Here is a 23775-nt window from a genome sequence, read left to right as displayed (position 1 = left end):
TACAGTACTGAGAAATATTTTGTTCTCGTTTTGAGAAGGGAAACTCAGTATTTAAAGGTTTAACAACACACTCCTCAGAATGCATCTTCTAAGAGAAGATCCAGCATACCTGCCTTTAAAGACTGGAGCTGCTGGTACGTAGTGTCTCTCCAATGGTATGCAGTAAACACAGAGTACTGGTTGAAAACACATTGAACAGAGGGACCCTCATTTCTCCACTTACAACACGTTTTGGCCCACCAGTCCTTGGGGTTGGAAGACTGACAGCTTTAAAAGCCAAAGTGTATTTACACTTGGGGATGTAGTTGTTACCCTTGGACCACAGCTGCTGTGGCTTTGAAGGGACAGTGGCAAGGATGGAGGCAGTGCAGGCCAATGCTAAAATAGCCTTTTCTCCTCAGATCTAAAACAGGTGTTGTTTTGGAATTGCTTTAAAGTTAATTTGGCATCAAAATGTCTCAACCCTGTTCAGCCTCCCAGCCTTTGGTACTTCAAGGCCCCTCAGCAGCTTGTCTCAGCTGCGGGAATTGCCCCACCTGGCAAAGCAGCAGTTGCTGGATGCGCCGAAACCAAAGGGACATCCTGAGTTAACAGTGTCACGATGGAGCTTTGAGCAACCTGGTCTAGTGCAAGGTGTCCCACGGGGGGTTAGAAACAAGGTCTTTAAGGTCCCTTCTATGACTGCACGTCAGCGGGCAGATCCGCTGCTCATCCACCCATCTCGCAGCTCTGCTGAAACCCAGGCCTGCCCTGAACCAGGGCAATGCCCGGACGGAAACTCATCGCGTGCGAGTGTGCGGAAGTGTCATCGGTGTCGTGTCAGAAATCGGAAGGATTCACTAGGGAGAAGAAAGGAAAGGGGAAAGGAAAGGAAAGGAAAGGAAAGGAAAGGAAAGGAAAGGAAAGGAAAGGAAAGGAAAGGAAAGGAAAGGAAAGGAAAGGAAAGGAAAGGAAAGGAAAGGAAAGGAAAGGAAAGGAAAGGAAAGGAAAGGAAAGGAAAGGAAAGGAAAGGAAAGGAAAGGAAAGGAAAGGAAAGGAAAGGAAAGGAAAGGAAAGGAAAGGAAAGGAAAGGAAAGGAAAGGAAAGGAAAGGAAAGGAAAGGAAAGGAAAGGAAAGGAAAGGAAAGGAAAGGAAAGGAAAGGAAAGGAAAGGAAAGGAAAGGAAAGGAAAGGAAAGGAAAGGAAAGGAAAGGAAAGGAAAGGAAAGGAAAGGAAAGGAAAGGAAAGGAAAGGAAAGGAAAGGAAAGGAAAGGAAAGGAAAGGAAAGGAAAGGAAAGGAAAGGAAAGGAAAGGAAAGGAAAGGAAAGGAAAGGAAAGGAAAGGAAAGGAAAGGAAAGGAAAGGAAAGGAAAGGAAAGGAAAGGAAAGGAAAGGAAAGGAAAGGAAAGGAAAGGAAAGGAAAGGAAAGGAAAGGAAAGGAAAGGAAAGGAAAGGAAAGGAAAGGAAAGGAAAGGAAAGGAAAGGAAAGGAAAGGAAACGGGCTGCGCCTCTCCGGCAGGTCCCGGGGCCGCCGGCCGCGGCCTGTGCTCCCGCGGGGCGCCCGGCCTCTCCTCCCAGCAGCTCAAGGACTTGAAGTCGAGCAACGTCCTCCACATCGATGTGCGGGAGAGGTGGGAGATCGAGAAGTTTGGGAAAATCCCGGCGTCCATCAACATCCCGTGTAAGTTTGACCTTGGGTTGTTCCCTTGGGCCTGAGGGTCAGGTCTGAGTCAGAGGCCGGGCCGTGTGTGCTGCACAGCTGCTGTGCTCTGCTCCTCAGCTTTCCTCCAGGGGAACTGGAGACCTGTCTGTGGAGGGAGAGTAAACGAGACTTCTTTTTGTGTGTGTGTGTGTGTGCGTATTTCCCAGTGGGTGAATTAGTGGAAGCTCTGCAGATGGACCCAGCAGAGTTCAAGGAGCAGTACAACCAAAAGATGCCAGCCAAGTCAGACCCTGTGGTTTTCTCCTGCCTGGCAGGAAAAAGAAGTAAACAAGCACTGGGTTTTGCCATGTCCTTGGGTTTCAGCAGGTAAGCTGCTCTGTGTAGGAATGGTCCCCCCCTGGGAAGTAGAAGTTCACAGCTTCTGTGGGCAAGGGTAAAAAATTGAATGTGGAACATGAACAAAGCCATTTGAGTTAGACATCTCCTCTTGTTACATCCACTGAACCTGGAAAGACGCCATTGGGTGTTCCAGCAAAGTGAGGTGTATTGCCCTGTGAAACAAACCCTGGGCAGCTCTGCACCTGTGCTGCAGATGACACAAGCTGCTGCAAGACCATGCTGCTATGAAGGGTGCTTCTGCCTCTGAGGGCTCCCTCTTCAAGATGCTGCTTCCTTATACAGCTTCATGAGCAGCAGTCCTGAGGAGCAGGATGATTGGAGGAGAGCAGCTCGCTCTGGTAGAAATACAATCTTACATTGGATTCAATGATGAAACCAAATCCTTTGTTAAACTGCAGTTCCCCCTGTACAGTTCAGTGTTGCCAAAGTATGCCTTTGCTTTCAGTAGTGTTATATTGTTTGTCAGGGATAAAGCAGTGAAGGCAATAGCTAAAAAGACCATTAAATCGTCAGAGTGAAAGTGAAAGCAGTGTTTGGTTGGCAGTTTTGTTACACCCGTGCCAGAAGGTGCCTCGTGGACTTGAGGACTGCAGATAGAATTTTAAAAATTGGCTGTTTACTTATGTTTTTGCTGAGCTGTAGTGGATTATCCTTGCTAATTCTAGTCAAAAGTTTGGAGCCACGATTTTGGTTTATAAATATATTGGTTTACTAAGTGCAAAACATCCTCCATTACCTGCTTTTCATGCTGCTAATTGAAATAGTGAGTATTGTTTTGCATGGTGGGTTTTTGTTCCAGTTTAGTTTTGTGCAGGCTTAGGAGCATGTAGGTTTGCAAGGAAGTAAAGATCAGTGTGCTTTATTTATTACTGACATCTGAAGTGTCAGACAACAACATCTAAATCTCAGGCTGCAATGAGGCCGTTTTCTCTTTTTAAACAAAGCAGCAGCACTGTTCCATTGCTTCAGCTGCTGCTACTTGCTTGGTGTTTGATCTCCAGCATTGTGTCATCTGGAAGAAAAGAGTTACAGAACACACTGCACTGAAGCAGGCAGTGTTAGAATCCAAGGCATGTCGACCTGGCTCATTTAAGTACCTCATTTAAGGTACAGGAGTATTTGCAGAGAATTTCTGTATGGGGTTTTTTCCTCCAATTTTTGTGGCTGGTTGTTTTTTTTTCCCCCCAAGTTCTCTTAGATACTTTTTTCAGGATACTTCCTAACATTGTATCTTTTGCATATTTTCAGAGTTCAGCAATATTCTGGTGGCTTTGAGGATTGGGTAAAACATGAACCTCCAGAGAAAAAATGAAAGATGACTGCCCTAACCCTTGCCTTATCAGGGCTTCAGGATGGTTTGCAGGTTTTTAGCATTCAAACCATGTGCATTCCACTTCCAGGACACAGCCTGCTCCTCTTTTGCCCTGCACATCAACTGCTTGTTTTAAATGGTATCTAAAGATTATGACGTGAGCAGATGATATTAAATTTGTTCAGTGTTTACTTTGGTCTGTGTTTTTGTGTGAAAGTATGTGAAGGGAACCTAAGTGCTCATGTTGACTAAGATTTTTGTATGATGTAGTTTATGACTGTTTAAATTAATGGTGATAGGACAAATAAAATTCTTTCTCAAGTAACTGTGTTGGGTAGTTTGTTTAGAATATTTAAGCTGCAGATACTCTAATGGAATTGGGGTAACTGCCCTAAGCAGAGATTTATTATCCTAGAGTTTTAAAACACTTGCTGTGTTATCAAAGACTACAAGCAAAGTACACATTTTTAGGTTTGTATTAATTGATTTTAAGGCCAAAACTTTGCTACAGATCAGAATATACAAAAGGGAACTGACCTGATGCTAGAATACTTGCTGTGCAAAATGATGTGCAATTTTTTAATTTAGAAGTATATCCATTTTTATACACAGATGTTTCTGAGCACAAAATGCTGTAACATTCAGTCAACAACTTCTGTTCCCTGAGCAGCTCAGTATCAAGTGAGAACTTGCCTGTATTTGAAGTTACTATTATGGCGATGTAATTATTTTAGGCTGAAAAATTTGAGGTGTCCAAGGAAATTACTAAACTCCCTTCCTTCTTTTATGTACATAAATTTGCATGTCTTAAATTTTAAACAACCCATCCCATCCCCACCTTTATATTTGCATAGTCATGATTTTAAGGATTTTTTTGTTTGCTTTTTAATGCTGTTAGCAGTTCCAGGACACAAAAAAGGTTCATTGCTTTGGCCTCTAAAAGATTTAAGTCCTAACACAGAAGTTCAGGACTCTGCAGGATGAAAAAGCAGTTAAAATTTCTGGTTTGCTTTCATCAGTGTTACAGGCAAGGTGTACTCACCCTGCAGCTCTTCCATTCCGACAGTGCAGTCTGCATGGTGAGGACCTAAAAATATGCCTCGTCAAGTCTAGAGAATAAAAAGTAACTGATTTTACTGCCATTTTCTTTCTAATAAGTTCTGCAGTCTCTCTGCAGCCATTTGTTTCCGGAGAACTCCCTTATCTGGCACAGCTGCCCTGGTGGTGTCTTACAGGGATTTCTGTTCTCCTGTCTTCACTAATAGTTAGAGACCCTATAGTGTAACTGTTGTAAGAATAACTAATGAGTGCATTTTTCTTCAAAATACCACTGACTTAGTGCTCCTACTGCTACACTTCATTTCCAATACATTAAAAAACCCCAAGCAACCATAATTTAGACTGATTTCTGAAATACTGGTTTCATTTAACTGAATCAATGGGAGTAAGATGATTAAAATACCAAGGTGAATCTGGGTGTTACCTTGCTGTATCTTACTCCTAAAGGTTTTTTTCAGACTGGATCAGAAGGAGTAACAGACACCAACACTTCTGGATTTAGCCAAACCCTGGGATCTATTAATTTTGCCAGTTTAACATGAGCTAGGCTACCAGTTTCACAGCATTGTGGGCACATGGTCAAAGGGGCAACTGAAGCCCACTGTTGGCTGCCTTGTGCCAGGCCTCTCCAGGACTAATGATGCCTTTTGATCTAGATTATTATGGTCAGATTGGATAGAAAAATTGGAGAAACACTGAAAATATTTCACTAAATGTGTAATAAATCATGCCTAGTTGCATTAACCAAGATACCAAATTTCAGTATACAGATGAACAAAGCAAGGAGATCTAATCAACTTAAGTCACAAGTGGCCAATGCTGCCTTTTGTAGCTACAGTAAAGTGTGTTGGGAACATCACAACTACATAGCCAGGAAAAACAAACAACAGCTATATTGAGTCACACCAAGATCTGTCTAACCCATTGTTTTCTGTTTGGCAGCAGACACAAATAAACACCTGAGGAAGAGCATAAAACAGAGTAAGTGATACAATCCCCAGATCGTGTCAGTGTGTATTGGGTATTTTTAAATTTTCAACACAAACTCCTGGCAGTCACAGCAGGCTGCTGTTCAAAAACATGTGGAAAGACGTCTTTCCCTTGGCTGCTTCTCAACTTGCCACCTATTGTTTTCATTGGATGCTCCCACTTCTGCCAGAACTGATGAACAGTTCTCACTTCATCAGTCTTCACACATTATTTTTCTAGACCTCTGATATCTTTTCCAAGCTGAAGATCTGTGCACTTATTTTTAACAAGACAGCCACTGTTTGCCTCTTTTTATTTTCATTTGTTTTTATCAGTCTTGGTAGGTTTTTTGCAAGGTGTTTCTCCAACTACTTGTAGCCTGTTGAAGTTGATCCTTTCAGTGTCTTCCTCTGTATCTTCCTGATGTGGATTTAACTTGCTTTTCAAATGACCTTTTTTGAGTTAAAGAACTCATCTGATCCAGTTCAGTTTGCTTCCCTTTAGATTTTTCATAAAGTATTTTTGGCAAAGATAGTTTGTGTTTACTTTGACACTCGGCTGTCACCTGTAACCACATCATCTCTGAAGCCTTTCAGCTACCTCTCTTCATGAGATACCTCCTTTTTATACATTTCTCTCCTTTGAAATGAAGCACAGTAAAGGTAATTTGTTTTTCTTTCTGTTTGGTTGGTAGCAAAGTTGTTGAATTCACATTATGTTCCATTTCCTGTTGTTCCAATTTACATCTCTTTTTTTAACTGTCATCACTGACTCCAGTTCCTTCAACTGCACTTTACTGCCTTTCACTGTTCACACTGGAATCAGAGCTGGTAAAACCCTCACCTCCCCAGTAGGGAAATTACTTCAGATACTTCTCTTTACCATCAAGAAGTGCGTGATATTTTAGCCCTTTAGGTTTTTACATGTGAACTAAAGTCTGCAAAGGCTCTTAAGCAGCAAGAAAACTTCTAGTCACTCCAACCAGAATTCTTCATTAATAGAGTGAAATCCTTAATTTCAATGGATTAACTGTCTCAGAAGATGATGTGGTATATGTGAGAAGACTAATGTTCACCTGAAGAACAGTTCCTGTTCAAGAACTCCACACAGTGGTCAAGTTGCACTGGTTTATTTCTATTCCCCAAGTCCACATTACAAAGAGAACATTTTAGACTTCAAGAAACAAAGATAAATAGCCAAATTCCACTTCGTCAATCAGGTGGCCATAAAAGGTATGGATCATATGGCAACAAAGTAGCAAACACCCAGAATGTATCTCTTTTCTAGCTCAACAAAGTGGCTTGGGCTTGTTTACCTAATGTTTTACAAAAATAACCTGAACAGAAATGAAATGCTTGTAGCCTGACGGGCCACATACAAACACACTTCAGTTGGATTCCACTGAATGACCAGCCAATTACAAAGATGGGTATTTGCAAAAATGTTGGGTGTTTTTTTTTTAAGGGATCCGTTTTTTGAACCAAGACACATCACAGAGCAAGGGTTTCCAACAATTTCCCTCTAATAATTCAGACTAGTGAAATGTGTTTCTTCATAGGAAAAAAAAAAAGAACCATGTTACTGTCATTTATTTTAACATTCAATTTCTGTTCTTGGGCAAGCTGGCATTATCTTTCAAAATGAGGCAGTACAGACTTAATTAGCACAAAGTCATCTAAAAACCAAGTAGTTCAGTTTAGGCCAATTCCTGACTTCAGTGGGATCTCTGCTTGAGTAAGGAACACAGGATATGGCCCTTCTGTTGGAAGGAATCTCATTTTCTCCAGCACCAAGGAATCCCATTTCAATTATTCTACAGAGTTGCTCCTAACATGACAATTAAAATTAGCCAGTATGAAGCTCACCTAAAGCTTGATCCTCTTAAATAAACTCTCTGATGAACCACAAAAATCCACACTAATAGTGTCTACCTTTTGTACAAATAAAATTCACCATAAAAAATAGCAATAATATCCAGATTTGTATTTTGATTGTGAAATATTCTAGTTGTACCAAACAGTACATTTACTTGGAAAGAAATCATAGTATGTTGGGTGGTTTTAATTCCTAACACTTGAAATGCTGAAGAAAACTGCAGAATCATTACACATATTGCACTTCTCTGGTAAGCTGGGCTACTGTGCTTCATGGCAAAAACATCCAGGTACATCTACTGAGTAAAACAGCATGTTTCTAATCCAAAAGAGGAATTCACTTTCTTTCCTGCAGCTTTCATTAAAACTGTAAGAATATTCTTTGCAGGCTCTTCTAGGCTTTGTTGCTGAAGGATTGCTGTGTTACTTGTTGCAGAACCCTTATTTATTTTTATAAAATCAACAGAACTCAAGGTAATGAATAGACTGAACATACAGTGCACGATTTCCCTTCAGTCACAACCAAAATGAAGACAACACAATTCCTTAATACAGTTACACTTAAGCTTCAGGTTACTGTTGCTTTAAAAATAGTTCACTTCAATGGCAAGTTACAATTTTCTCCAAGCAAACAAAAAACCAATAATGAGCTATTTGTTTTGAGTGGATAGTGTTAATCTTTTGCAGCTTGGTTTAATGTTTGATTCCTTACACTGAAAAATCTTAGTACATTGGCTCCAGCGTCAGAGAAAATGATGCAGTTTGAAAGAAAAAGCTTTCCAAATGCTTGATACAAACAAGCTATTTATTCTTCAAGTTCTTTGTCAAAGATGGTATCAAAACCTTCTGTCCACTTCATGAACACAGGAAAGATCCCAGGATGTCTTGAGTCAGAGTGGTCCATAAAGAAATTCTTTGGAATGTCTTAAGATTGGCTATAACTAGAGTTCTGGCTACCATTTGGACCCTGTTCTCCTTCACTGTTTGGAAGAAAAAAACAAAAACAAAAGCATGTGTCTTCAAAAAGAAGCATCATATTACAGTTTTGTCTTTTTTTGATTATTAAAAAATATCGTATTCTAAAAGTAATAACAACCTTTTGATGGAAAACACTTCAATATATACATAAATAGATCAAGATACTCTGCTCAGTTTCACAAAAATGCAAAGGTCTTTTATTTTTTTTTCCAGGATGTACAACTAACTTCAGTGCATTGTATAATAATGTCAATATATCCCCATGCACTGGCCTCTTGAATCTACCTCTGAAGTTCCTATTAGAGATGTGTGTGCACAAGAATTTGCACGTGTAGATTCCCAACAGTGATATTTAATCACAGGAATGACATGGGACATCCAACAGACCCCGTTTCAGTCTGGCCCAGCCTCACACCATGGCTCCTCACTTTGCTAAGCTGTATTGATCACATTCCCACTCTCCATAAAGCAATTAACGTTCTGCTTCTCACTGGCTCCTGAATTAGCAGACTAGTCATTGCTAATAGAAAAGTCTGCACTGAAAAAACAGGCTATATCTCAAATTAAACACTGGCTCCTTCTTAAGATAGTAGTCCAGTTTTTTCATATGAAAAGTGTATTAAAGAAGTACAGTACCTGTTTGGAGGTGGTTTTGGTTTAGGCATTTTACTGAGAATGGTAGCCATCTCTTTCCTCTCATCAAAATTCTTCCACTGCTCATACAGCTTCAGAATAACCCTGATTATTTCTAAAATCTGGTTAGAAAGAAAAGAGATCCCAAGGTCAGACACAATCGTGATTTTATCTTAGTCACAGTCAGTTTAAGTGTGTAATTAATTAAACATGTCCTGAACCAAAATTAAGCAGCAGTTTTCATATCATAAACAGAGCTGTGTCACATTCTATCTGGTCTGGCAGTCAACCACATCTATAATTTGTTTTTTTATTTAGTTGCTAATGAAAGCCTGAACAGAATCCTTTCTTTCCCATTCAACTGTATGTACCACTTCTCTGTAAGCTCAGTAGCTTTTTATTAGCTTCTACCCATGTTACTGGGAAAGCATGAACTCCTGCCAGCACAACTGCAGCTAGATCACCATGGATTAGAAATACAGTAACTGATGATTATCAATATTCTGTACACATCAGAGGCACAGTCTAAGAAAAAAAGGCCCCAACTACAAAACATTGGTCTGAATCCCTTTCCTCCAAGAAATAAATAATCACTAAGTGTCTAAATACTTTTTCTATCATTCTTGTTCTTTTTACTATATAAATATATTATATTATATTCTTATTATATATATATTGAAGTTTCATATTTCACTTCTGGAAGCATAAGCAGTCTCTACCAGTTTGGATGTTTTCTATGTCCTGCACCTCAGCTACCCTCATCTCCTATTCAATTTCTATTGCAATATCCTGCATAAAATGTGGATAGTGTTTGGCTTGTAATTTGTTTCACCATTCGCTAAATTAAAAAGGTAGACTTATTTTTTCTTTTTAATATATGAACTTTGATTAAGTGCTAGACCAACACATATCTTTGAAATTTAAGTCATAGTTGGCTAAGAGGTCCATGGTGCTTATGTTAAAAAAATCAAGCTTAAATTGGATCACTGGTAGGAGAACCAGGACATGAAAACATCCCAACATGTTCAGTATCAAGCTCATCTGTCAAATACAGGTTGGTTCTCCTCTACTACAAATTTATTATCCCCTGCTTTTACATGCATGACACCATAACTCCCAGAACTCTTGATGAAGCAGAGCACCCACACTGTGCTTAAATGTGAAGTTGAATCTTGGAATACAAATACAATGGCAGGATACCATCAGTGGGATAAAGGACAACAAAGAGGGCACAGAGGGCTATGGCAGGTCTCCTCTGTAACACACTGTTCAATTCTGGACACTCAGTTTCAAAAAGGTAAGACTGAAAAACATGAGCAGAGTGAAACTGTGTGAGAAGGAGTATCCTGAGTACTAGTTTGGCTTGGCTTGCTTGTTGAAGCTAAAAAAAGTGAAAGAAGTCAACCAAAAATAAGGGGGAAAAAAAAAGTAAAAGAAACCAGTGAGAATGAAGAACATGGAAGAACATGGATGATAACAACTGCACCCTGGAACCTGAAAAATTCATGAAGGAGATAATTTGGCATGGGATTTGCAACAGCAGGGAGCTCAGGTGAATGATCTTGGCGTCTCCCTGTTCAACATGGTCCTGATCACCCTGAAAGTGACAAGAATGTTTTCCACTCTGCTATATTATATATAGGGAGAAAATGAGAGCAGTATGTAGGCATGATGCTGAAAGGCAAATCAGAAAATCACATGCAGCAGAATTTAAAAGTCAAACTCATGCTGGCAATCTTGAATGAGGAAGAACACTCAGAATTCTTTTTCTGGAAAAAAATGCAAAAGGTATTGGTGCCACCTGAAAAATGGCAACACCAGCAACACTCTGCTGTTATACAATGGTTCTGTCTTGACTTTCAGAGTAGGGTGATAACGGTTGGACTCAATGATCTTAAAAGGTCTTTTCCAACCAAAATGACTACAATTTTACAACTGAATGACCTGGCATTGTCTCCCTCCCTGAGAAATCTACCTAATTTCAACAGCACCTAACATATGATCACTGAATCAAGTTCAAATCAGTACTGCAGACAGGTAAGGCAGCAGTTTTATAACCATGACTACTACTTCTGGTCTGTCCATAACTGGTGGCAGGAGGAAAAAACTAGTTACCTTTTCCATATCAACAGAGAGCTCAGCAAACCACTGCCTTGCATCCTTCTGCTGGACAACACAGGCCACGTGTAGGCAAGCTGCAAAGACCAGGTGACATGGACAGTGAACAAAGATCAACTTTGGACAAAGTTAGAAACATTCTGGTTTTTATCAACACTGCACAGTTCAACAGAGAAAACTCAGGATTAATGATCTGATTTTTCTCCGAGACCTTTTAAGTTGCAAGGCTACAACTGCCAGTGCTGTAAGAAAGTACTGAAGCATCTTATGAGGGCACTCAAAGGAATGCTTGTTGCTGGGACAGGGCACAGAATAATTTAAACAAGTGGCATTACTTGTGTTACTTACCTAGAGCTATCATGAAAGGAGGGTACAGCAGACAAAGATCAGTTCTATATGTGTCATTCACTATCCTCCTGTGCAAAAAAGAACTTGTGAGTATCATCCTTCAGATTATATGACTTCAAAAACTGCTGTCAGTTTATAAATATTTTGTCAGTCTTCCAGATGGTAGAAACAGTGAGGCTGCAGGGCAAAACAGCAAGGGTAGAAATCTCTTCCCATGTAAAAATTATCTTTAAGCCTTTCATTTTTTTCCTTGTAGTCATAGCAGAAGTTGATTTGGAGGCACTGTATTATGGCCTCATAAATGTCATTCTGCAGAGAGTGTTGACATATACCATAAAATAATTGTCCCTGTTTCACAGGTAAGTAAGGGCAAGCAGAAAGGTAATATTTTTATTACCTTGTTGTATTTGAGAAACAGTTAAAAGAATAAGATCTCTTGCTAACACAGAAGCAATATATAGGGGTTTTTAGCTACCTCCTATCACTAAATACAACAGAAAGATGATATTAATACAAAAAGATTACTTCTACTCATAGTCACCACTCAGTAGTGTAAAACCTGTGTTATTACAGCTAGTCTAAAAATAAAAAATAGATCACTGCAAAGTAATATCATTACAGGGTTAAACAGAGAATAAACTAAGTCAGGGACAGATTAGCTAGGGCACCCTTTGTATTCAAATATGGCTAAGCATGCCTCAACCAACTTTGAAGCATGACTGTTAAACACTGGCTTTCTTGCTGTTAATCATTGTCTTTATTACCATGCAAGAGGTAGCAGCATGTCTTCTTGGCCCATATCTTGCACATATTGAAGCAAAGGTCTATAAGGATGATATACTATCAAACAGCAGTCCTAGGAAAAATGTCAGCAGGACAAGAGTTAGATTAAAATGCAGAATGTCATGTCACTTCATGTTGAAAGCATTTGGTTTACAAGTCAATTACTGTTTTATTTTTTTTTTAAGTAGCATTCTGACACCTAGCCCTGCTCTAATGAGGGCAGTGCTCTCTCTAGAATACCATTACATTGCATGGTTGCCAGCCTGTCAATGTTCTTCCCCTAAGAGACACAGAAAGCCACATCTGCAGCACACTGAAACCTCATTTGCTTACAAACCCGTAATTCCCTCTTGGAAATACAAAAGACTGCCAGAAAACAGTCTGTCACTAATTACCATACATGGAAAGCATGTCAAAATAATTGACACTAGTTTGGAAAGAGAGAAAGAAAATTTCAAAATCCACTGCTCTCAAAATCCCCTCTTTTCAGGCCCAGGTTGGTGTAAACAAGAAGGAATAACCCTCTTGAAAAAGCAGGCAACTGCTTGGAGGCTACAGGGAGAAGCCACATTATGTTACATGTGCTGAACACTGAAGTGAGACACAGTTATTACCTACATCCTATATATTATACAGTGGGCTGGAAAAATAAGTTAATCCCCAAAATGTAACTTTCTGTAAATGCAGTTAGTTGTGATAAAATTCCTGTATACAAAACTAAGGACTTAATGCCATGCATAGCAGAGGTTTCAAGGACTAAATCTAAACTGGGTATCTACAAAGGGGTTAAAAACTTTGACCCAACCTCCTCTGTGCTCTGTTCCCAAGACATATCCTTTCTCCATTGCTGCCCAACTCACTAGGCTCCTTCCTGGTTTCTCTTTTCTTCTCTGCGCTTGAGCAGAACAACTCCAGTACAGCAAGCTCAGTGCCTAACCCATCCTAGTCCAACCAAAATGCAGAAATTACACACAACTTTGCCTAAGCCCCACAAGAAGCCTGGGCTGCATCCTTTCAGCTGCCCTAGAAAACACAGCAATGGGAGAACCACCCTTACAAAAAAACAGGCACAGCTCCTTTCTTTGAGAGTGCCTGGAAGAAAATGTCACATTGGGCTCCTTTCATCCAACAGCCTGGTAGTTACAGCACCATTTTAGAAAATGGGAGGCCCTGAATTCAGTTCTTTCCTCACAGGATTCAAACCCACACCTCAACTCTAAAAGATTATTCTAATTATCAGATTACAGGCTAGCCTGAGCAGAATACTACCTACACCTTCAGCTGAAGCTGGAATGTTGTCTAGTTCGAGGTTCTTCCAGGTAAGAAGAAGAAGAGGGCACAGAAATAATACAACTCTTTATGCTCTTGACTGGCCCTTCATCTGGGGGAATAAGGACACTGACATCTTAGTCTCTGCATCAGGATTTATATAAAATTACCTTTATCTGAAAAACAAAAGCAGTTCTGGCAACAGAACTTACACTTTACCCTTCCCAGTAGTGCTCTAACCACTTGGATGCAGAGCCATATACACTTCCTGCCCTTACTGCTCCTGCAATCTGCATTCTTTCTGTTGAGAAGTCCACCTTCAATGCAAGGAGATGAGAATGCCCTCACTCAGACTAGACAACAGCACAGTAATTACAGCATTCTCTTTTACATTAAACGTAAATGTTAGACCTGCATGGACATCAACCTAAAATTACAGTGGGGAAAAAAAGAAAAAAAAAAATGCAGCTAGCATAAAGTGTGTTTCATAGCACAAAATTTAAAATATTCAACAGTAAAAGTAAACTGGGGCAACAGTTAAAAAAAAAAAAATAACCACCTACCATTAATTCTAAGAGATAGAATTCACATTCTAGTATCTGCAAAGAGGTAAAATCACAATTAAAAAGCAGCATGTTTCAGACAGCAGAAAGAATTAACTGGCATCCAGTTTAACATCATGAGTGCACAGAAATTCTCAACATATATTTCCAGCAGTCCCACTTAGGTTTTATCTGAAACCACAAAACCAAACAGAAATCAAACTATTATTAGCTGTTGCCTTCCCACGATTATGACTTAACTCCAGCCATAGCAACAAGGCATTTCAACACTTTGGATTAAGTTTACCATGAAAGATTATTTCATTGGCAGTACCTGTCTGATTTGTTTCAAAACCTGGCAGCAGCAAATTGTTATCAAGTGTATAAGTGTATAAGCACTTAACAGCTAGAGAAGTATTTTGTAGACTTAGAGCCTCTTCAGCAGACCACTAACATGCCAAATGGCCTTTTAATGTATTTTCAGCTGTAATTTAATATGAAATATTCTGTCCAATTGTAGCAATAAAATCAGTGCTCATTTTCCATAAAGACAGTGATGTGTTAATGATACAAAGGAAAAGACTGGACAGCCTGAACTCTAGGAAAGCAGTACTCCAAAATACTTCCATTTGCCTTTATCTGCAAAACAGCAGTACAGCTTTATTGAAGGGTCTTAGATATTTTTATATTCTGATGTATCATTTGGCTTTCTAGATTGGGTGAAAAGCACACAAGCAAAAAAGTAGTACTTGATCTAAAAACAGACCTTTCAAAATACTACAAATAGAACTTTTCAAATACTACATCACAGGTCAAAGCTGATTTCAAGAAAAACAACAAATTTTCTCAGCATTGTGATTGACAATGCCTGGAAACCACTAGTGAATCTAAATTCTAAATATTAAAATATTTTTCAAAAGCCATTACATTTTACAGACAAAAAAATGCTTTCTCTAAGCCAACTGCTCCTTTGTGCAAGCTTGGAAGCATCCCAGGTGCAAAGGCTATTTACCTTCCCTGAAGCAATATACTTGTAAACAAGAACATACAAGAAAAAAGAACACAAAACAAAACCCAACCAAGCTAAATCTCTTATCATCATACTACATAAAGACTGCTTTTTTAGTCACTCAGTCACTTCACCTCTCTTTACAGCTTTTCAACAATTTAAGGAATGGAGGTTACAGAAGGATTATTACTTTTCAAAACAACCTTCCTGACAATCTATCCAAAATTATGAGCACCCTGACATATGACCATGAAAATATTTCTCTCTTAAAATGTAAAAGACAGGGTTTTTTTCCTATCAATTATTTGTCTTTTAATTTATTTGATCAAGTTATATTTTGAATAGCATACTTACATGGTTCATCCTATAAGGAAACTCCTTTGGAAAGGCATACGAAAACCTAGTTTTCACTGCAGTAAAGAGAAATCAGTATGTTAAAAATGGCAACATTAATACTTCTCTCCCTTTCTATTAATTCATCTGTACAGAGCTCTTCAAATCCATCTGATAGCACAAATGCTTGCAGCACAAAATGTTTGTATTCGAAAGAGAAAAGTGGTAAAACTCCAAGATCCTGAAAGGGGAAGAGAAATACACTTGAAACCCAGATTTTCACAAAGATTCAGCCAGACACTTGCCTGCTGCTTTGGACACCATTAGATCTCCTGCTTAACTACCAACTTGCCACAAGTTGTTATTCAGAGAGTTATCTACCTATTGACATCACTCTAAATCTTGTGGCCTCTTCAGGATCTCAGTTCCAAGACTAAATTCAACTGGAACCTTCACCTGTGAATTTTTAGATGGGCTTTATCATTCAACATGCAAGAGTTTAAACCACGTACTGAAGTTACAGAAAAGCCAGGACAAGGGTTGAGGATGAGGGAGCCCAGCCAAGAGATCTTGTATGTCCACAATGCAAAGACTTTGGATATGCAAAACCCAGGCTGAAATGCAAAGCAAGAAGCCAATTCACCACCCCACAGAGAAATGTCCTAGGCACTGGACACCTTTCAAGGGTGCTTCTCTCCTTGAGTTTCCCATGTAAACATGTCTATACTTAGGCATATGATATGACTGAAGATACTCCTGCCTCCAAGAGAATGTCTGAATAGATACTGAGTTTTCTAGTTTATATTGACCTCTGATTTAGATACCTAACTATCCTTATGCATTTTACAAGAATAGGAACAACTAGTGCACTGTTAAGAAGGATGTTAAGTGGCAAAACCAGAATGATCTGATAACAGAATGCTGAGCAAAGAGAAACTTAAGTACACTTGAGGATGTGGGTTTGAGATCTGTACAAATAAATACTTCTAAATCTATTTGAAGTCCAAATACACAGAAGAAAACAGGTAATATTTTAAAGCCTAGAAGTGCACAGTAATCCCTATATTAAATGACACTCAGTAAATTATTAAATAACTTATGAAAAGGTAGCATCAGTCCTCCAGACAGAAGATGTCAATGTTTACACCCGTGGTCAGCTTTGCCAGAAAATGTACAGTAGGACAGTAAGACTAGGCTACTGTTGGAAATGTTAATTATTTCAAGATTGAGAAGAGATTATCCTCCTTACAAAGGAAGCATGTGTTACTATCTTCATGTTTCTACCTAATTGAAAGCAAACAAACCTTTTCAACCAACCACTGCTATCAGTCTGTTAGCTCCCTTCACCTGTCTCTTCTTTTTTACCTCATCTTCTTTCTCCTTTTGTATGAAGATCTCAAAAAAAAATTGCTGTGTGCTGCTGAAGCAACACTGGTAAAGGAAGAGCAGGTAGAATAAAAGACACTTCAACACTAGGAAAAAGCCTGTTGCTTTTTGTCCCTGCTCCCATGAAATGCAGAACACTTATCAGAGCAGGGATTCTAGATCTGAAGGAAGAACCACGGGGAAAATCTTCAGTGGGAATCTAAGATTTGACATTTTCAGAAATAGCACAGCTCCACTGTAGAAGTCCAAACAAAATCAACTACTGCATATTTATCAGAATCCAACTTCCTCACATATGCATCAAAATTGCCACAGAGACGTGCTTTGAGATGCTACTGCTGCAAAAATAGCAGCTTATTGCTAAATCCAGTACTGGCCTTGGTCAGGCTGGCACTGAAATGCATTTCAGTTCCTGGTGGTGGAACTGTCTGTCACACAGCCAGCCTCATGGCCCCATACACTTACTGCATGTGGAGGCTACAGATGCAGCCAGTCACCTGTCCCCTCAGAAGCTAAGAGGGATTTTGAAAGCATTGACCTACATTCTGAAGAGCACAGCCAGAAATTGCCCACTGAGAGCAGCTGGACCTCCTGAGTCAAACTATAGCATTCAGTTAAGGAAGTCATCACTTTAAGACCTTATTGGATGAGATGCAAGTTACTGAGAAGTCTAAGGCAGGTGTGAAAGATAAGAGAAGGAAGTAGCTACAGTGCAATTTTATTGCATTTATTTGTGAATAATATGTAGGTTATAAGACATATTTTTAGAAATAAACACCATGTGCAGAGACTAATTTTATGATGGGAATAAAGGATTAAAAAACGAGGAGGTACAGAGCCTACCAACAATTCTGAAAGCAGGTACTTCCTTGGAAGTATACGTGCTATAAATCAGACAAATAAAGCCCTAAGTTTCCAGTTCTATTTTTGAGTAGTTCAGAAATAACTTTACTACTCAAGACTGTTTGTAAACCTCAATGGTTTATTCCTTTGTTTTCATTTATGCTTTGCATAAGTTCCAACCAGAATCAACCAAAACTAATAGAGGAAGAACTCTTCTGTTTCCATCTTTAAAACCAGAAGTTATTATTTATTCTGTATAGCTTTAACTGGCTTCCAGCAGTCAACATGCAAGCCCTCCATGACTTGGTAAAAGGCTACCTTTCAAAAACAAACATAAAACCACAACAAAAGCCTCTATGTCCCTACAGAGACACCTAACTACAACAGAATAAAAATCACTTATACTTACATACAGAAGTAGCAGCAGAAATCAACCTTGTATTTGAAACAACACCAAATTCCTGAAGAAAAAGAATGGTAAATGAGGTGAAACACCTGAAATACCATATACTCAGTGTTATTAAATTAAAATAATGGCTTCTTACTAAACTAGGCTTCTTTATGCTGTATTTTTCCCCCACCCCTTTTTCTTTCCTTTTCTTTTTCTTAAGGTGAACAGAGTAATTGAAAGGACTGTAGGTAAAGAGGGTTTTTATTTATTAGATACTCTGCTATTTGAGTTATGAGGGACAGTAAACATTTCTGAAAGGTACTAAAGCTTAGTTGGCTAAAACTACATGTAAAATAGAAATAGAGGGTTTCAACAAGGTAAGTTGTTTTTCTTTAACCCGCTTGGAGAGAAAACTGCTTTTAGAAACCTGTCATTAACTATCCTTTTTCTTTATGTTTCCACAAAGCCTTAAGCTCTTCAGCTGAGACAGTCAGAAAGCTGAAAAATTTCTCCATATAAAATATTCCTTCAGAGAAGTGCATAGCACAACCATTACCACTGCAGCTGCCCTCTGGAATTGCAGAAGCCACAGAGTAAAGAAGGCTGCACTGACCTCTAGTAATTGGTATATAAGGTAAATTGGTGTACGTACACTCTACATTTACACTTCCCTATAGGCTTAATTAACAGGCTGTTAAAAAACACTTGCTCCAATATTTTGCATTTTTCTCCTTTCCTTCATCTCTGCCAAACACTGGAATGTGTCACAGCTTTTGTACAGGCAACAGTATCGTGTGTAAACACTGGTTTAGTAGGACTGCTGCTACCAGCTGCTAGGTCCTGGAGTTCCTCCTGCACAACTCCTCAGTGCTGACATATCACAAACCAGCCAAGTTGTGACACTTCTCAAACAGCTGAAACATGTCTTGCATTACAGAGGACTAAGGGCAGCACCCAGCTGCTGCTAACTCTTGGCCACATTTAAAGTGGACTTCTCAAGGTAAAGGCATGGAGCTTTCTCACCACTACACCTAATTCTCAAAGACACCATACGAGCTACAACATACTTTTAATTCAAGTAATGAAAGTGTGGTAAACTCTGAGGATCCCTCACTATATGAAAGGGAAAAGGGTAATTAGGAGAAATTTTTAAATTATGTTTTAAAGTTTGAGTAAACATAAATAAGGAAAAAGACACCAGAAAGGCCACACTGCACAATTTAAGAGATAGTGTATGTAAATATGTAAACACTGTATCACAGTGCAACAGGCATTTAAAATGCTTTCCAATTTTCAGAGGTCCTTCAGGGTTAGTAACTCAGATGAAATTGTGAAAGACCAAATACTAAATAACATGTTTGAAGGCCTTCTCCATCTCCTTTTCTTAAATTGCTATAGAAATCCATATAAAAAAGAGAAGGTTTCAAACCCCAAAGCATGAAGAATGACAAAAATTTTAAAAGTCTTAAACGTTTTCTCTCTCTCATACATCACATATTTTTACATTAAAAAATTGTAATACTTCATACCTCTACTTTGGATGCCAAAAACACACACGTAGGAGCCATTAATACTGGATCTATACTTTTTAGGGAATATCTGAAATGTTATAACAAAATTATAATATGTTGTTTCATACACGTAGAACGATTAATCTATTAAGAGCACCACACTTCCTTTTGAAAAAGCAAAGCTTACGTTAACTTTATTAGCACAAAAGCTTTACACCATCCAGAAAACAAAAGTGGCACTGTTTTTAATACAGAACTGCATTTTAAAAGGGCTACCAAAATGTGCCTATCAAATGTTTTATTCTCATACCATCATAGTAAACAGTCCTACCTGGCATAGAATCTCTTGAAGTAGACTGTAGCAGTGGCAATAACTTGTTGTCTTAATTTAAGATGTTCACCTAAAGCCTGGATAACTTAAAAAAAAAAAATGAACAAAAGCTTGAGTTGAGTTTTTACAACAATCTGACACCAATTAGCAAAGGATCTCAAAACAGGACTAGTGCTGGGAATTCTAAGGAGCAGCAGCACAGTCTTCTCCCTTAGTTCAGATACAGCCCTCTGGGGACACAAAATGTTGCTGTAAACCTACAGGTGAAGAATCAGCACTGCATCCTGACTTGAGGACACCTTTAAAAAGGGAAATGTAACTCGACTTCACGGTGTACAAAGTGAGCGTGACCTTTAAGAAGATGGCAACACACATCTCAGAAGGGTAGAGCTTGGGTATTCCATTTTAGAGCAAAACAAATTCAAATACTTACAACCTAAGTCTATGCCTTTTCAGTGCTATGCAAAATGCATGTGTTGTGTGTTTTTTAAAACAAGTAAAGCTGCCAACACAAACATGGTCATTGCATTTGGCAGAGGCAGCAGGTGTTAAAAAAATTACATATTCAGTCTAGGGAGAGGGGGTGGGAGACCAGAGGATGCAGTCAGCTGCTCCATCACAGTGGTCTTCTGCCAGTTGGCCAAGAAACAACCCTGGTGTCATCTGTGCAGGTAGCTCTTGTTTGGCCTCCCAGGCAAAGGAAAGGTGCCAAGCAAATCAGATGCATCAAGCTGGGATTAAGAGCAGGGGTCAGATATAGAGAATGGCAGAGTGAAACATAAGGTTGCTGCTTGCTATTTTTCCCATACTTCTCCACGGCTTCTATTTAGAGCAGGGCTTGGCTGTGTTAAGACTCTCTTCTTTTTTCCCCTCCCTCACCAGAAATGTCCAAACTGCTCATTTAAAATACACTTAAATATATATTTAAAATAAACTTAAATTTATATTTAAAATACAGTTAAATTTATATTTAAAATATGCAAAGCAAGATCAAGACAGTGACCACTGACAGGAAAAGCAAACTATTTGTTACTAGTCAGCACTGAAGTCTTAGTCTCTACTTAAGCATGAGTTCAGATTTCTTTCCTCAAGCTCTTATCCCTGTATCCCTAGGGAACAGTCAGGGTATACTTTTACTGAACATCACAGAACTTTAGAACATGAAAATACCAAGGACATTGTTGGCTAGAAGAGGGTTGAATGTAGGAGAAGAAAACCACTCCAAACAGCACTGACAATTGGCAACCTTTTTTTTTCCCTGCAGAAATACGTAACTAATTGTCACCCACTAGAATTCCCCAAAGCAACATAAAGACCCTGTCCATGTCATATCTCTCTTCCTAAAAACAAGAATATCAAATTGAGACTAGCTTACCAGTGACAGTAGGACAAGCAATACTGCTAGAAAAGAGGTTAAACTCAGTATGTAACATTTGTACAAATATTAGAATATTTATCAGTGTATCTTGGAAGGTTTGAAAGGATTTTTTCCTTTGATTTGACCATGGGGCTACAAAGCTGTCTTACTGCTAGGGCATTAGAAAAATCCAAAGATTAAGCTGAACAGAATTCTCCAAATATGTTTCTCACTCCCATGGGATTTTCAGAAATGGTTAGGCCATCTGCTGTCAGAGAAGTGTGGTTTAGGGAAAAAAATGGACAAGAGCCTAGAGAGACTTAATGAAATGGAAGCTTGTACATGCTGGGAAAAAGTCCAATACTTGTAATTAATTTTTTAAATATTTTTAAGGAAACCACTGGATTATTCCTTTATAAAATAAGTGGTTTCATTGGCTTTTTTTTTTTTTTTTTAAAAAAAGATTGTTTTAATTTTTAATGTCTTGAGTAGCCTGTAACACAAACATTACAGCTTCTGCCCTAAACTAGAAAGGGAAAGGAATTAATGCACTTTGCAACCAAGAAGTCTATTAAGACCTGGCATTTCAAAGAGAGAAATCAACATCCTATTTTAGAAGATGACAGTCTTCCTTCTCTACAGTATTAACATTCTGAGTAGCTGTGCATGGCCATAAAATCAGCCTGTGATCTATTGCACTTGTTTTTCAATGAGAAAGCAGCAGGAAACTGTCTCTCCAGGTAATGTTTTGGTTGCTTTAGGGAACATCCATCTCCTGGGCAGACACATAATGAATGTGACAAGCCATGGCCAAGACTCATATCCCTACCCAGGTGATGCAGGAGGTGGGAGAGGCTCTATAAGCCCAAAGCAGGGTCCTGATTCAGAGGCAGGTGATGATATAACACATACCAGGGGCTTGAACATGGCATCCTCTGCCTGAGCTCCCATCTGGATAGAGCAGCCCCTGACTGTCCTCCCCATGAAGATGCCTCTCTTTGCTACAGAAGGGATGGGTGCCCAGCACCACTCTCTGCCCCAGGGTAAGTTGTGCTTGTAGGCACACATGGGAGATGCTGGCAGAGCCCCTCTCCAGCTGCTGCTGTGCCTTCAGGTTGAGCAAGGAGCATCAGGGAAAAGGAGCTCGAGAGTCGCCAACTGAAACCACCTTGTCCACTTTGTAAGTCTTTGTTTACTCAAGAAAAACACTGCAGAGAAACATTTTAAAAAGCATGTTGCACGATTCAAATGAATACTAGTGAAAATCACCTTATAAATACAGCTTCAGAAATATCAGTGCCTCGTTTTCTTTTTTGCATTACGGAGCTTCAGGAATTGATCAGGGAGGTAAAACATGGCTAGCTTGACTTCCTTGTGCCATGTAAGCAGTAACACAGATGTATCCCCAGCAATCAGATTTGCAGCATACACAATTATTATAAAAATAGCTAGGCTAAGACAGAAGCTGGGGAAGTATCTTTGACAGATATATTTCCAGCACTGACATAAGATCTTCCAGTAGCCTTAGGAAAGTCACTTAACTTCTCTGTCTCAAGCCCTTCTGGCCAGATAGCTGAAAAACTAAGTATTCTGTACATTAAAAGGATGGCTGGGAAAAATATTTAAAGACCTGTGTGCAAACAAATTACTACTTAGCAATATCACTTTTACTTGAGGAGGTATTTTTTTTTTAATGCTGAACAATTGCAAAGGAAAGAGCTTAAGTGCCTGCGTAATGTGATACGCTCCAGTGCAGCCATTCAGATGGGTCAAATGCTTTGAAGACTGAAGTAGGCCTTAGGTAACTTCACAGACAAGTTCCAGACCCTTGGGGAGAATAAGCTGCCTGCCAACAGCTCTCAGAAACTTGAAGACAATTTAAGAGCCACACGGTGCTGGGGAACCAGTCACATGGCAAGGCACAGGCTGTGGTGCAGGTTTCAAAGAACATAAATGAACATAAATAACAAGTTCCCAAGCTTTGCTGTTTACTAGGGCTGGACAGATGATATAAAACAGGAGCCCACGAAATGCCCAGTTTGAGTATTATTAACACTTGACACTAAGCCTTTCACACCCCAGCTTAGCAGCTTCTGCTTGCTTCTCCTGATGTTTTTGGTAACAACCTCTTGAAAATACAAAAATGTACTATGTTTTGCCCCATAACTACTTAAAACATTATGTATGCAGCTAATTTGCCTGTGTTAGTGCAACTGATGAAAGACAACATTACTGGCATCCCAGTTCTTTGTTAGAAGAGGTTGTGAGAGCACAACTAACACCATAACGTAAAACATTTCATTCTCTATGCAATTCCAACTTGCACAGGCTTTTATGGCTGAAATGTAAAAAATAATAATAATAAAAAATAAGCAAAGCAGCTTTACCATTAGTAAAAAATATCTGCAGCTTCCAATATTCCTCCTCGGTCAGAAATTTCAAGTCTTTCTGGCGCTCCTTCAACAGATCTTGTTTATCCAAAATCCATTGTAGACTAAAAGGAAGAGGGGAAAAAATAATTTCGGCAACTCTTCCTCAGGATGAAAGAGAAGGGAGAGTGTAGGAAAGGGTCTTTTATCCGAAGTATGGGCACGGAAGGAGCCGGGCCGGGGGGTGAGGGCAGCCGGGCCCTGGGGCCAGGGCAGCCAGGCTGGGGGGCCAGGGCAGCCGGGATGGAGGGCGAGGGCAGC

The 23775-nt window shown here is 39.3% G+C and overlaps 2 protein-coding genes across 2 annotated transcripts; one reads left to right on the top strand and one right to left on the bottom strand.

Moving 5' to 3' along the window:
- The first annotated feature begins 763 nt into the window (after positions 1–763).
- TSTD3 (thiosulfate sulfurtransferase (rhodanese)-like domain containing 3) lies at positions 764–3351 on the top strand. Its single transcript, XM_010001908.1, has 4 exons — positions 764–818; positions 1497–1658; positions 1847–2006; positions 3288–3351. Exons 1-4 carry the CDS (start codon positions 764–766, stop codon positions 3349–3351), a joined length of 441 nt encoding a protein of 146 aa, XP_010000210.1.
- Positions 3352–6972: 3621 nt separating this feature from the next.
- On the bottom strand, positions 6973–23573 carry CCNC (cyclin C). Its single transcript, XM_010001905.1, has 11 exons — positions 23473–23573; positions 19729–19813; positions 19416–19485; positions 17905–17956; positions 15288–15343; positions 13946–13981; positions 12095–12186; positions 11331–11398; positions 10980–11059; positions 8868–8986; positions 6973–8233 (listed from the first exon to the last, which is right to left on the bottom strand). The coding sequence occupies exons 3-11, from the start codon at positions 19452–19454 to the stop codon at positions 8179–8181; spliced, it is 597 nt and encodes a 198-aa protein (XP_010000207.1). The 5' UTR covers positions 19455–19485; positions 19729–19813; positions 23473–23573; the 3' UTR covers positions 6973–8178.
- Between the last annotated feature and the right edge of the window lie 202 nt (positions 23574–23775).

Source organism: Chaetura pelagica, unplaced genomic scaffold, assembly GCF_000747805.2.
Source record: "Chaetura pelagica isolate M959 unplaced genomic scaffold, ChaPel_1.0 scaffold197, whole genome shotgun sequence".
Lineage (NCBI taxonomy): Eukaryota > Metazoa > Chordata > Aves > Apodiformes > Apodidae > Chaetura > Chaetura pelagica.
This window is presented reverse-complemented; position numbering and strand designations above follow the sequence as displayed.